The sequence below is a fragment of the Morchella sextelata genome (genome assembly GCF_020137385.1).
Source record: "Morchella sextelata strain SCLS chromosome Unknown scls_22, whole genome shotgun sequence".
Taxonomy (NCBI): domain Eukaryota; kingdom Fungi; phylum Ascomycota; class Pezizomycetes; order Pezizales; family Morchellaceae; genus Morchella; species Morchella sextelata.
The window spans coordinates 1,102,365-1,116,400 of NW_025408637.1; the positions used below are offsets into that span (position 1 = coordinate 1,102,365).

At 50.0% G+C, this 14,036-nt stretch overlaps 2 protein-coding genes across 2 annotated transcripts; one reads left to right on the forward strand and one right to left on the reverse strand.

Moving 5' to 3' along the window:
* Positions 1-268: 268 nt before the first annotated feature.
* H6S33_007187 (uncharacterized protein) lies at positions 269-1,132 on the forward strand (the record flags this gene model as incomplete). The annotated part of the gene is made up of 1 exon (XM_044838541.1): positions 269-1,132. One exon carries the CDS (start codon positions 269-271, stop codon positions 1,130-1,132), a length of 864 nt encoding a protein of 287 aa, XP_044689351.1.
* Positions 1,133-9,103: 7,971 nt separating this feature from the next.
* H6S33_007188 (uncharacterized protein) lies at positions 9,104-9,916 on the reverse strand (the record flags this gene model as incomplete). The annotated part of the gene is made up of 2 exons (XM_044838542.1): positions 9,104-9,553; positions 9,596-9,916. Coding segments are annotated over 2 exons (771 nt in total), but the record flags the coding sequence as incomplete, so codon positions are not given.
* Positions 9,917-14,036: the final 4,120 nt, after the last annotated feature.

The window sequence follows — 14,036 nt, forward strand, 5'->3', positions numbered from 1 at the left end:
GCGGTCATACAATGCTCAGAGGATACAGAGGATCACCGGACAATCAGAGCTTCACTCTGGCCGGTCTTCTAGTCACTGGCGAGGCATAGACTCGTCAGTCATTGCTCCCATGAATAGATCCCCTTCCTAGCGCCCGGAATGTAGTTACTCTAACAGCTGGTAGCTAACCACACTGCCGGTACTTGCATATCACCGTGCAACTGGCTTCTAACAATAACTCTCAGCATGTAATCGGGCCCTGTGTGTACTCATACACCAGACAGTTGAAATGGCTCCGTTACAGATGCTAGGTCCGGCAGCTGCCGACTACGCTACTTGGACTCGGTTCCGTCAGGAGATCAGGAAACGCTTCTTAAGCACTCAGGAGGCTATGGAAAACGCGATGAAAATGCAGCAGTTTATGTACTCTGCTAACATCGGGGACTATCTGACGAGAATGGAGATCATGAACCAGCATGCTCAGATGAAAGGAGCATCCTATCGCGCCGCCCTGCTCCAAGGGCTACCAAATGAAATCCGGGAGCGCCACTCACGTTTCGATCCAACCGATGACGACTCCGAGTACATCCAACAGTTGGAACGAGCCGGCAAGGCTCACGAGGCTTATCAAGAGCAGATGAAGATGTTGGGGAAAGCGGAGTCGAGGGGAAGGGAGTCGAATAACGGTGGGAACTCGCGGCAGAAGGAGAAGGGGTTTAAGATCAAGGGGAGGGCTCAGACCGAGGAGAAGGAAAAAGGGCAAGAGAAGAAGAGCACCAGCAAGAACAAGTCGGGGAATAAGCCAATATACCACGACTACGACGAAGCCACCAAAGGAGTTCCACAGCCGGTCCGAGAACAGCGAAAGACCGATGGAGCCTGTGTGCGATGTGGCCGAAAGGGTCATCTTTGGAAGTGGTGTCGTTCAGATGCTAATAGCAGTGCATCTATCTCCTCTTTCTCCCGAAAGCGTACCCGCGATGACGATGGCGACCACGATATGGAACCACCGGAACCCCAACCTCAGAGAAAGCGAATGAGGCACCGTGCTAGAAAGCCGGCTGCTACGGCTGCTGCGGAGTACACCAGTGGGCAAGCGTTCGTACGAGAACGCGGATCGGAATCTGAGATGGATTTCGATATGGATTTTTAGAAGGGGACTCTGATGAGTCAGGTCAGGAGTATCCCCAGATTGCTATGTTATCACTGACGGAAAACAATAAAAAAAATATGAAAAGAAAAAGGCGGGAAGGGAGAGCGTCCCAACCGGAGAAAAAACAGAAAATTTTGGAGGAACCTATTCATGGTCCTCGACCTATCGTTAATCAGTTCCTTTGTTTTGCGGAAAAATGTTTACCTTGTAAGGTGTTGTTGGATACTGGTGCAACTGGCCCTGTTTTGTCTGCTGTTTTTGTTGATAGTTTTGAGGTCCCGAAGGTGAAACGAGACGTCCCGGCCCGGGTATTTGGATTTACGGGAGAAGTTATGAAGGGCACGGGACACGCCTTTACACAACCATTAATTATAATGTCAAGAGGGCATCGAACACAGTTATCATTCGAAATCGCCCTCTCCCACTTGGCATCGATGCAATATTACCAAACTGGTGGTTGAAAGAACACAAACCGGTTATAGGGGCAAATGGGGAAGTTTCCTACGATGGTGAGAACTGCAAGAGTCGATGCTTCACTGACAAGGAACCTCGAATAGAAATGGACGAGGGTGTACTGGACGATCCGGAGGCCCAATTTATCGGTAGCATTTGCCTTTTGGAAGATGAATCGGTCAACCTCCGCGAAACTCTTCCCTCTTGGCTCCATGGGTTCCTTAAAGTCTTCCTGCCATCGGAAGCAGACAAATTACCACCGCATCGATCTTACGACCATGCGATAGATCTCGAACCAGGGAAGCAGCCACCATGGGGACCCGTGTACTCCCTATCCGAAGTCGAACTGAAGGTGCTTCGGGAGTACCTAGACAAAATGTTGCGATTGGGAAAGATTAGGCCAAGCAAATCTCCCGCTGGAGCCCCAATCCTATTTGTGAAGAAGAAGGACGGTAGTCTGCGACTTTGCGTTGACTACCGTGGACTTAACCGTGTGTCCATCAAGAACAGGTATCCGTTACCGCTTATGGACGAGCTGCGAGATCGAGTGGCAGGCGCAGTTATCTTCTCGAAGATTGACCTGAAGGAAGGTTATAACCTCATCAGGATCAAAGACGGCGACGAGTGGAAGACAGCCTTTCGTACGCGGTACGGGCATTTTGAGTACCTCGTCATGCCTTTTGGGCTGGCAAATGCGCCGGCGACCTTCCAGAACATGATGAATGATGCGCTGAGGGAATTCCTGGATCAAGGGGTAGTAGTATACCTTGATGATATCCTAATATATAGCAAGTCTCGAGAGGAACACAGGGAGCTGGTCGGCAAAGTACTTAGCAGGCTACAAGAATACAACCTGGTCGCCAACCCGAAGAAATCGTTCTTCGAGCTCACTGAAATCGAATTCCTCGGATACATCCTTGCCCCAGCAGGCGTCACCATGGCACTGGATAAGGTCATGTCTGTTACGAATTGGCAAGCCCCGCGCAGTGTCAAGGAAGTACAGATCTTTATGGGCTTTGCCAACTTCTATAGAAGGTTTATCCACAATTTCTCCGGGGTCTGTAAACCCATTACCGATTGTCTCAGGGGTGATGCTAAGAACTTTGTCTGGTCTATGACGGCCCAAGCAGCCTTCGAAAAACTCAAAACCCTGTTTACGTCTGCGCCGATCTTGGTACACTTCTCTCCAGATCGCCAGACTATCGTGGAAACGGACGCAAGTGATTTTGCTATCGCCGCAATTTTATCCCAGGTTATTGACGGAAAGACTCACCCTGTTGCCTTTTATTCTCGAAAGCTTAACCCAGCGGAACTCAACTACGACGTCTGGGATAAGGAGATGTTAGGAATCGTGTCAGCCTTCAAGCAATGGCGTCACTACCTCGAAGGACCTAGCCGAACGGTCCTCGTCTACACGGATCATAAGAACTTGGAATATTTTTCAACAACCAAGGTTCTTAACCGACGACAGGCAAGGTGGGCTGAGTCTTTGGCGGAATTTGATTTCAAGATTATTTACAGCCCGGGAACCAAAAATGGGAAGGCAGATGCACTATCGCGACGGCCGGAGTACCGTCCTGAAGGGGGAGGCACGCTTGGGAAACAGACGATAGACAGGTTCTTTAAGCCCGGGCAGTTGGCGGAGGAAGAGTTTGTGGTATCAGCGGTGTCGCTTGCCTCCAAGGGGGTGATTGACTGGTCGAAGAACTTTCTGGACCATGTCAGGCAGGCGGCATCGGGAGACCCGATATGGGTAGGAATGAGAGAGAGAGTTGAGCAAGGGGAGAAGCTGGGGGAATTGAAGGATATTGCCGAGAAAGACGGGCTACTCTTCTATAAGAACCGACTCTACATCCCGGCAGACGACCGTATCAAGATCCGAATCGCACAGGCAGAACACGACTCGAAAGTGGCAGGACACTTTGGACAAGACAAGACACTGGAACTCATCACGCGTAACTTCTATTGGCCAAAAATGAACGAGTGGATTGATGACTACGTTCGGTCATGTGACGAGTGCCAGCGCAACAAACCCAGCCGCCATAAAAAATACGGTGCGCTTCTACCACTGTCCACGCCACATTCTGTCTGGCAATCGATATCAATGGACTTCGTCGTGCAGTTACCGGAATCAAAGGGATACAACCAAATCTGGGTAGTAGTCGATAGGTTCTCGAAGATGTCGCACTTCATCCCCCTAGTAGCAGAAACGACCGCGCAGGATTTAGCGAAGATATTCCTCGGTCAAATCTGGCGACTCCATGGGCTGCCTCTTGATATAGTTTCCGACAGGGACGCCAAGTTTACTTCAAGCTTTTGGGCATCCCTCATGGAATTATTGGATGTGAGGATAAGAATGAGTACGGCTTTCCACCCTCAGACCGATGGGCAAACAGAGCGGGTCAACCAAACCCTCGAGCACTACCTGCGAGCGTTCTGCAACTATGAGCAAGATGATTGGGCAGAGCTACTCCCGTTGGCGGAGTATGCTTATAACAACTCGGTTACCACCGCCACGGGTCAATCTCCGTTCTATACCAATTACGGTTACAACCCAAGAACCAACTGGCCGACGGAAGCCGAAGTGGTCAACCCAACCAGTGACCTGTACGCTCACTTCATCCGAGGAGTTCATGATTCTGCTCTCGCTCGCTTAACAGACACCAGGGAGAAGATGGGGAAATACTATGATCGGAGAAGGAACGAACCGCCGAACTTTAAGATAGGCGACATGGTCATGCTCAATGCGGCCAATATCAAGACACGTCGCTCTACCAAAAAGCTCGATCATAAGAAACTCGGTCCGTTCAAGATCATCCGACTAGCGGGAAAACGAGCCTGTGAATTGGAACTGCCACCACAAATCAAAATCCATAACGTATTCCATATTGAACTTTTGGAACGTTACCAACAGAGCAGTATCCCAGGCCGTGAACAACGTCCCCCAACTCCCGAAGAGGTCGACAAGGAAGGAGAGGTTCTGTACGAAGTGGAAAGTATAGTGGGAAGTCGGAAGAGTAGAAGAGGATTAGTGGAATACCTGGTGAAATGGCGGGGCTATTCGATCAGTGACTGTACGTACCAAGTCATGGACGCTATGAACGAGGAGGTACTTGACCTTGTTCGCGACTTCCATCAAAGGAACCCCAAGGCCGTGAAGGACCAACGCCTGAGACTATAGAGGTACCCCACGGGGCTAAGTCCTTCCCCTCCACAGACACCACGGGTGATATGTAGAGCAGGTTTACTGGAACCATAGTCTGTCAGAAGATGTCCCGAGACGTGACACCCTGGAAGGGGGGTAAGCTGTTACGGGCATGCCAAGCATTTACGGAGTGAGAGAAAGGCTAGTAGATACCCCTATACCCTTTAATACTAATAGCAACACCACTATCAACTCCGGTTCGCACCTACGAGGTACGGTGCGATCAATATGCGACCAAATGCGGAGTTGCGGTTTTCCTAGTTAAAAAACACGTTTTCGACTCCAACAATAACCCCCGGAGCGTCAAACCACCGGAGGGGTTGTTTTGGGACCGGTGGATATATGAGGGACAGCTGGAATCAATCGGATCGAAGATCGGACCACCCGGAGCGAATCGGCGCAAGCTACCAGCCGACCGAGTACCTATCGGCGGTACCTGTGGGCATGAGAAGACTCTGCTATGTGGGAAAGCGATGTGGGAAGAGGCCTGAGTAGGTAGCCTTGCCGTCCGAGACCTCCGAATAGCCGACGCTGACGATTATCCACCAGACGGCCGATGGAGAAGAAACATCGACAGGGAAACGTTCATTAGAGGGGATAAATAGGTTGAGGGGTTTCAGCGGGTTTAGGAGTTTGGGTAACGGACTTAGGAGTTAAATGTTCTTGGTTGTTTTTCAGGGTGTCGGGCAGGCCCCGAGTGTATGCTGTATTATTAGAAGACTGGGTCCTCGAGACATAAGCGAGGGATATAAATACTGTGTCATTCACTGACTAGCCAAACCATCATCGGCGAAATCAGAGTCTTAACAATATAAACCGTTGATACGCGAGTTACAACTTTATTTGACTATACTTTTGGAATTACTTTACTCTATCGTGACTTCGAACTCTACCTGAACTATTACGTCGAAGACGGTCGAATTCTATGCGCTAACTCTAGTGAATCTTTGTTGATAACGTAGCTCGCGGGGCCCGTATCGGATCAAGGAGATTCATACTCGACGTTGACTGAAGAGACCTTGGAGACTACTACCTTTGTAGCTGTTAGCCGAACTCTGAGCTCTGCGTAGTGTACTCTTGTGGTCTGGTACGCATCCCTCACAGAAACGTGCATTAGAGTGGATAAATAGGTTGAGGGGTTTCAGCGGATTTAGGAGTTTGGGTTACGGACTTAGGAGTTAAATGTTCTTGGTTGTTTTTCAGGGTCTCGGGCATGCCCCGAGTGTATTCTGTATTATTAGTAGACTGGGTCCTTGAGACATAAGCGAGGGATATAAATACTGTGTCATTCACTGACTAGCCAAACCATCATCGGCGAAATCAGAGTCTTAACAATATAAATCGTTGATACGCGAGTTACAACTTTATTTGACTATACTTTTGGAAATACTTTACTCTATCGTGACTTCGCACTCTACCTGAACTATTACGTCGAAGACGGTCCAATACCATCCGCTAACTCTAGTGAATCTTTGTTGATAACGTAGCTCGTGGGGCCCGTATCGGATCAAGGAGATTCATACTCGACGTTGACTGAAGAGACCTTGGAGACTTCTACCTTTGTAGCTGTTAGCCGAACTCTGAGCTCTGCGTAGCGTACTCTTGTGGTCTGGTACGCTTCCCTCACAGTACCGAGGTAGGTGTTTTCCACTCCTGTATCGCCTTGGTTTTGTCGGTAGCCATGGTAACCCCTTCGCCCGATATAATGTACCCTAAGTACTCCGTACTATCGACGTGGAACTCACACTTCTCAGGCTTGCAGTGGAGCCCCGCCGCTTGTAGTTTGTCCAGGATCATGTTGACATGTCGCTGGTGTTCCTCCTCCGTGTTCGAGTTGATCAAGATGTCTTCGAGGTACACTGTACAGAAGTCGTCGAGGTGGGTCCGGAGGGTGTCGTTCAGGAAGGCTTGGAAGGTGGCGGGTGTGTTGGTGAGTCCGAATGGCATCACCAAGTATTCGAACAGTTCATACCGAGTCCGGAAAGCGGTTTTCCATTCCTCCCCTTCCTTAATCCTAATCTGGTTGTACCCATTGCGGAGATCCAGCTTCGTGTAGATCTTGGCGTCCTTTAGTCTGTCCAGGGTGTCATTGATCAACGGCAGTCGGTAGCGGTTCTTGACGGTGAGGGCATTGAGGGTGCGATAATCCACACATAGTCGTAGGGAGCCATCCTTTTTCTTGATAAATAGGACGGGGACTCCGGCGGGGGAGGAAGAAGAGCGTATGTAACCTCGAGCCAGTTGATCATCTAGGTATTCCCGAAGGGTCTTCAACTCTTCTGACGACATGCCATATAGTGGGCCAAATGGCAGTTGTTTACCTTCTTGCAACTGGATCTCATGGTCGATATACCGATGGATAGGGAGCGCTTGGGCCTCTAATTCTCGGAACAGGTGGAGATACTGGTGGTAGGCGGTAGGGACCAATTCGTCGGTGGAGTTGGGCGGCGTTGGGTTCAGACCGGCAGGACGAGCAGCTAGGAGGAAGAGTTGATTTTCGGGCTGTTGTACTTCCCTACGGAAGCGGGCTGCCGACAGGATGATGGTACGGCGAGGAGCGGTAGGCCTTGGGGGTATTGGGGGTGGTGGTGAGGAGGCGGCAGCGGTAGATCTTGGAGGTACCGGCGGGGGCAGCAGGGTGGCGGCGGCGGCGGTCAGCGGGGGGGAAGCGAGTGTGGAGGTCCATAAGGCCGCGATGTGTTGTCTGCATCGGTCGGCGTGGAAGGAGATGGATCGGTCGGCGAATTGGATTTTGGCGGCGTGATGTTGGAGCCAGGGGAGACCCAGTACCACCTTAGCGTCACCTAGTTGGGTGACAAATAAGGAGATCCCTTCCACGTGGGTGCCTACTTCGAGGCGGAGTTTGCAGGAATGAGTAATAGCTCCAGAAGCAATAGGTCGGCCGTCGATTACCTGTAGCTGCCTAGGTGTGGGGAGTGGCTCGGCAAGGTAGCCGCGGGAGTGGGCAAACGAGGCATCGATAAATCCATACCCTGTGGCTCCCGTGTCGACTAGGGCGTGGAGATAGTCCTTGTTCTTAGACAGCCGTATCGGTATCTCGAATGGTTCATAGTCACTGGGGTGGTGGAGTTGCCCAATCTTAAGTTTGGCACCTATTCGTCTTGACCGTAGTAGTCGCATGGCAGTATGGGGACCGGGGCCGTCCTCAACATGGGCTGTACCCCGGTGGAGGGTGACGAGTGCGGGGAGTAGTGGGGCTCTTAGCTGGTGGAGGGTGTTCAAGACTTTAACCGGTGATGGGTAAGGTCCTAAACCGGTGAGGTAAGGCCGGAGGGGTATAGGGGCTAGTGTCAAAACACACCAGCCCGGGTCATTTCCTGTCGGCCGTCCCCAAGGGATGGAGCGTCGGAGGAGGCGGCGTTGTAGGCGGCGAGTACGCCGGGGTGGCTTCCGTGGAGGGACGTGGTCGGTGAGTGGTTCCTTCATGGCCTGTATGCAGAGTCAACCGAGGAGGTAGGCTACAGTCCAGGCTAGAAGGAACAGTGTGGTGTAAGTGAACATTAGGATGGTGTCTGTGGTCTCCGCGGAGAGCGAGGGTATCGATGGTCGCATAAGCGAGGCGAGTCGGTGGATGTCAGTCGACCATAGACGACGCAACATAGTGTAAGGAACCATGGGCGAGGCAGAAGCTGAGGGGTCGAGGGACATGGTTACGTTCCAAGTGGGAAGAGATAGGCCTCGCACGAGGGCGAGGGGTTGGGCAGTGGTATACCCGAAGGCAGGGACGGGGGTCGGTGCTAGAACAGAGATGGGGACGGCGACGAAGATCTGCACGAAGGCAGAGGTAAAGGTCCATACGAGGACGGAGATGACAGAGGTCGGCATGTTAACCGAGAAGGGCGAGACGAGGGATAGGTACACGGCGAAGGTCAGGACAGCGGAGGCACCGAGCATGATGAACAGCAGACGTAATGTGGATTCAGAGTAAAGAAGTGTATTGAAGCGAAGTGAATCCCCCAAAGTGATAATCCAAAGTAGAATACAAGATGTTGCGTAAGGAAAGAAAAGGAAAGACAACGAAAGACATAAACAACCTTTTATAATACAGAATTGACAACCGATTACTAATACCACAGAACCTTCCAGACTTCCCGATGACTCATACCTTCTCGTATAGCGGTATAGTTCGTAACACTCATCAGTCATTGCTCCCATGAATAGATCCCCTTCCTAGTGCCCAGAATGTAGTTGCTCTAACAGCTGGTAGCTAACCACACTGCCGGTACTTGCATATCACTGTGCAACTGGCTTCTAACAATAACTCTCAGCATGTAACCGGGCCCTGTGTGTACTCATACACCAAACAGTTGAAATGGCTCCGTTACAAGGATATCATCAAGGTATACTACTACACCTTGATCCAGGAATTCCCTCAGCGCATCATTCATCATATTCTGGAAGGTCGCCGGCGCATTTGCCAGCCCAAAAGGCATGACGAGGTACTCAAAATGCCCGTACCGTGTACGGAAGGCTGTCTTCCACTCATCGCCATCTTTTATCCTGATGAGGTTGTAACCTTCCTTCAGGTCAATCTTCAAGAAGATAACCGCGCCTGCTACACGGTCTCGCAACTCATCCATAAGTGGTAGAGGATACCTGTTCTTGATGGACACGCGGTTAAGTCCACGGTAGTCAACCCAAAGTCGCAGAGTACCGTCCTTCTTCTTCACAAATAGGATTGGGGCTCCTGCCGGTGATTTACTCAGCCTAATCTTTCCCAATCGTAGCATCTTCTCCAGGTACTTTCATAGCACCTTCAATACAACTTCGGATAGGGAGTAAACAGGTCCCCATGGTGGCTGCTTCCCTGGTTCGAGGTCTATCGCATGGTTGTAAGATCGATGCGGTGGTAACTTATCTGCTTCCGACGGTAGGAAGACTTTAAGAAACTTATGGAGCCAAGAGGGAAGGGTTTCGCGGAGGTTAACCGATTCATCTTCTAATAGACAGATGCTACCGATGAATTGCGCCTCCGAATCGTCCAATATACCCTCGTCCATCTCTATATGAGGCTCCTTGTCAGTGAAGCATCGACTCTTGCAGTTCTTCCCATCGTAGGAAACTTCCCCATTTGCCCCTATTACCGGCTTGTGTTCTTTCAACCACTAGTTCCATAGTATTGCGTCAATGCCAAGCGGTAGAGGGGCGATCTCAAATGATAACTGTGTTTGATGCCCCTTTGACATTATAACCAATGGTTGTGTAAAGGCGTGTCCCGTGCCCTTCATAACCTCTCCAGTATATCCAAATACCCGGGCCGGTGTGAGGGATGCGTACCAGACCACAAGAGTACACTACGCAGAGCTCAGAGTTCGGCTAACAGCTACAGAGGTAGAAGTCTCCAAGGTCTCTTCAGTCAACGTCGAGTAGAATTCTCCTTGGTCCGATACGGGCCCCGCGAGCTACGTTATCAACAAAGGTTCACTAGAGTTAGCGGATGGTATTCGACCGTCTTCGACGTAATAGTTCAGGTAGAGTACGAAGTCACGATAGCGTAAAGTATATAGAATTGTATAGTCAAATAGAGTTGTAGCTCGCGTATCAACGATTTATATTGTTAAGACTCTGATTTCGCCGATGATGGTTTGGCTAGTCAGTGAATGACACAGTATTTATATCCCTCGCTTATGTCTCGAGGACCCAGTCTACTAAGAATACAGAATACACTCGGGGTCTACTCGAGACCCTGAAAAACAACCAAGAACATTTAACTCCTAAGTCCGTAACCCAAACTCCTAAGTCCGCTGAATCCCCTCAACCTATTTACCCATTCTAATGCACATTTTCTTGTCGATGTTTCTTCTCCATCGGCCGTCTGGTGGGTAATCGTCAGCGTCGGTTACTCGTAGGTCTCGGATGGCAAAGCTACCTACTCAGGCCTCTTCCCACATCGCTTTCCCACATAGCAGAGTCCTCTCATGCCCACAGGTACCGCCGATAGGTACTCGGTCGGCTGGTAGCTTGCGCCGATTCGCTCCGAGTGATCCGATCTTCGATCCGATTGCTTCCAGCTGTCCCTCATATATCCATCGGTACCAAAGCACTCCCCTCCGGCGGTTTGACGCTCCGGGGGTTATTATTGGGGTCGAAAACGTGTTTTTTATGACTCCGTGTTTTGGTCGTGTATTGGTCGCACCACACCCCGCGGGTGCGGTCCAGAGTTGTCATTAGCGTACAGAGGGTATTGGGGTTTCTACTGGCCTTTTCTCTTACTCCCGTAAATGCTTGGCATGCCCGTAACAGAAGTCACGATAGAGTAAAGTATTTCAAAAGTATAGTCAAATAAAGTTGTAACTCGCGTATCAACGATTTATATTGTTAAGACTCTGATTTCGCCGATGATGGTTTGGCTAGTCAGTGAATGACACAGTATTTATATCCCTCGCTTATCTCTCTAGGACCCAGTCTCCTAATAATACAGAATACACTCGGGGCCTGCCTGAGACCCTGAGAAACAACCAAGAACATTTAACTCCTAAGTCCGTAACCCAAACTCCTAAGCCTGCTGAAACCCCTCAACCTATTTACCCATTCTAATGCACGTTTCCCTGTTGATGTTTCCTCTCCATCGGCCATCTGGTGGATAATCGTCAGCGTCGGCTACTCGTAGGTCTCGGACGACAAGTCTACCTACTCAGGCCTCTTCCCACATCGCTTTCCCACATAGCAGAGTCCTCTCATGCCCACAAGTACGGCCGATAGGTACTCGGTCGGCTGGTAGCTTGCGCCGATTCGCTCCGAGTGATCCGATATTCGATCCGATTGCTTCCAGCTGTCCCTCATATATCCACCGGTCCAAAAGCACTCCCCTCCGGCGGTTTGACGCTCCGGGTGTAACGGGGGTCCTTTCTAAGAGAAATAGAATCGGATAGAATAGAGACGGCCGTGCAAGATAGACAATCAGGTTGCAGATTATTCAAAGATACTATCGCTAGAACTCAATAATCTTTAAGGGCTCTGCTACTCATAAGAACTTAGTTTTTCTTTTTGATGAAGACTGGAGAGAACAGGACTGAAGGGCGAGAATGAACCTGAGTACTTATACTCCGAAGGCCTCTATTCTCTGCTCCTAACTCCTTACTAAGTTCCGGTGATGCCTTTCCTCAGTCCGGGAAACAATACCACCGCTAACCCGCTTTTCTCTAAGCGCCAACAGGTGTTTCCGATACCCAAGGCAACCACCCTTAGTCAAAGCCTTTGTAACACCTGCAGCCTTGGTTGCCACACAACCGGGGGCCTGCATGAATGAGCTACCACTCAGATGTAAGCTTAATCATTGCTGTAGAGCTCTCGCTTATTGTAGACTTCCCTAGCATAGTCCCTGCCTCTTCGGCGGTCCTACAATGCTCAGAGGATACAGAGGATCACCGGGCAATCAGAGCTCCACTCTGGCCAGTCTTCTAGTCACTGGCGAGGCATAGACTCGTCAGTCATTGCTCCCATGAATAGATCCCCTTCCTAGCGCCCGGAATGTAGTTACTCTAACAGCTGGTAGCTAACCACACTGCCGGTACTTGCATATCACCGTGCAACTGGCTTCTAACAATAACTCTCAGCATGTAACCGGGCCCTGTGTGTACTCATACACCAGACAGTTGAAATGGCTCCGTTACACCACTCCCCTCTTCCAGGATCTTGGTCTCCGAGATCTATAACCATTCTATTACCTTCTATTCTATATCACAAGAAATTCCGTGATATGCAAGGAACGAAAACCTAAAGGAAAAAACTACACCCCAACAATCCGCTTGTCCTTGGGTTTCTTAGGATACCTCATGTGGAAATCCCGAAGGGCTTCTTCAGCACTCTTCTTGAGATGCTCCCAAGGTTCCCATGTAGCATCCTCGTTCTCATAACCTTCCCACAGCACTAAGTATTCCACTCGTCTCCCTTTCTTATTGACCCGGCTATCTGCTACCTCTCGGACAACCCAGTTCTGTTCTCCTTCAATCTCTTCGGGTTCCGGTGGTGGAACTCTTCTCTCAGGATCTACCGGTGCTCTGTAGGGTTCTAGGAGAGAGACATGAAAGACCGGGTGGATTCCCATTTGAGGGGGAAGAGAGAGCTTGTAGGCACGGGTACCAATAGCTTCTAAGACCTTAAAGGGTCCCATCTTCTTCTGATCCAGTTTTCCCAAAGGCCGCTTTGTTTGCACATTGCGCCGGTCCAACATTACTTCATCTCCAGGCTTGATTTCGGGGGGTGCCAGGGCATGAGTATCATACCACCGGGCCATCCTTAATCTAGCTTTACCCAAGCTGGCATTCATAGCCTGCCAGATAGATTCCCATTGAGATATCATGACCTCACTTGCTGGATTGTTCCATTCTACTCCTTCCTTTGGGGCCGGCAAGTTGGTCCTGGGTTCATAACCATAGTTGGCATAAAAAGCCGATACTTTGGTAGACTCAGAGACCGCCGAGTTATATGCATACTCTGCCAAAGGCAAGAGTTCTGCCCAGTCATCCTGTTGATATGAACAATAACTCCGCAAGTAGTGTTCCAGGGTCTGGTTAACTCTTTCTGTTTGGCCGTCCGTTTGGGGGTGGAAAGATGTGGACATCTTCAGCTTCACATTGAGGAGGCTCCTGAGAGATTGCCAAAATTGAGAGATGAACCTGCTATCTCTGTCCGAGACTATGTCATCAGGCAAACCATGGAGTCTCCAAACTTCCTTCAAGAACAACTTAGCCAAATCTTCCGTTATATTAAGGGTAGGAAGAGGGATGTAATGTGCCATCTTCGAAAAACGGTCCACTTTTACCCAGATCTTTGTAAACCCATTAGATTCCGGTAATCCCACAATGAAGTCCATAGAGATGGAAGTCCATGGCCGATAGGGTATCTCCAACGGTTGGAGCATACCAAACTTCTTGTGTCTTGAGGTCTTATTCCTCTGGCAGCTGTCACAGCTCCGGACATATTCCTCAACATCCTTATCCATGTTGGGCCAAAAGAAGTTGTTTTTCACCCGCTCCAGTGTCTTAAATTGGCCGAAATGACCAGCCACTTTAGAGTCATGGGTATCGGACAGTATTTCCATCTGAAGCTTCTTGTCTTTGGGTATATACCATCTATTCTTGTAGAAGATGAGACCGTCCTTGACCGACAAGTTCTGGTCCAAATTTGGTTTCCTTTCAACCAGGGAGCGGTGCAGATCCTGCCAGAATGTATCCTCTTTAGCTGCCGCATATAGGCGCTCTAAGAATGTATTCTGTAATTGAT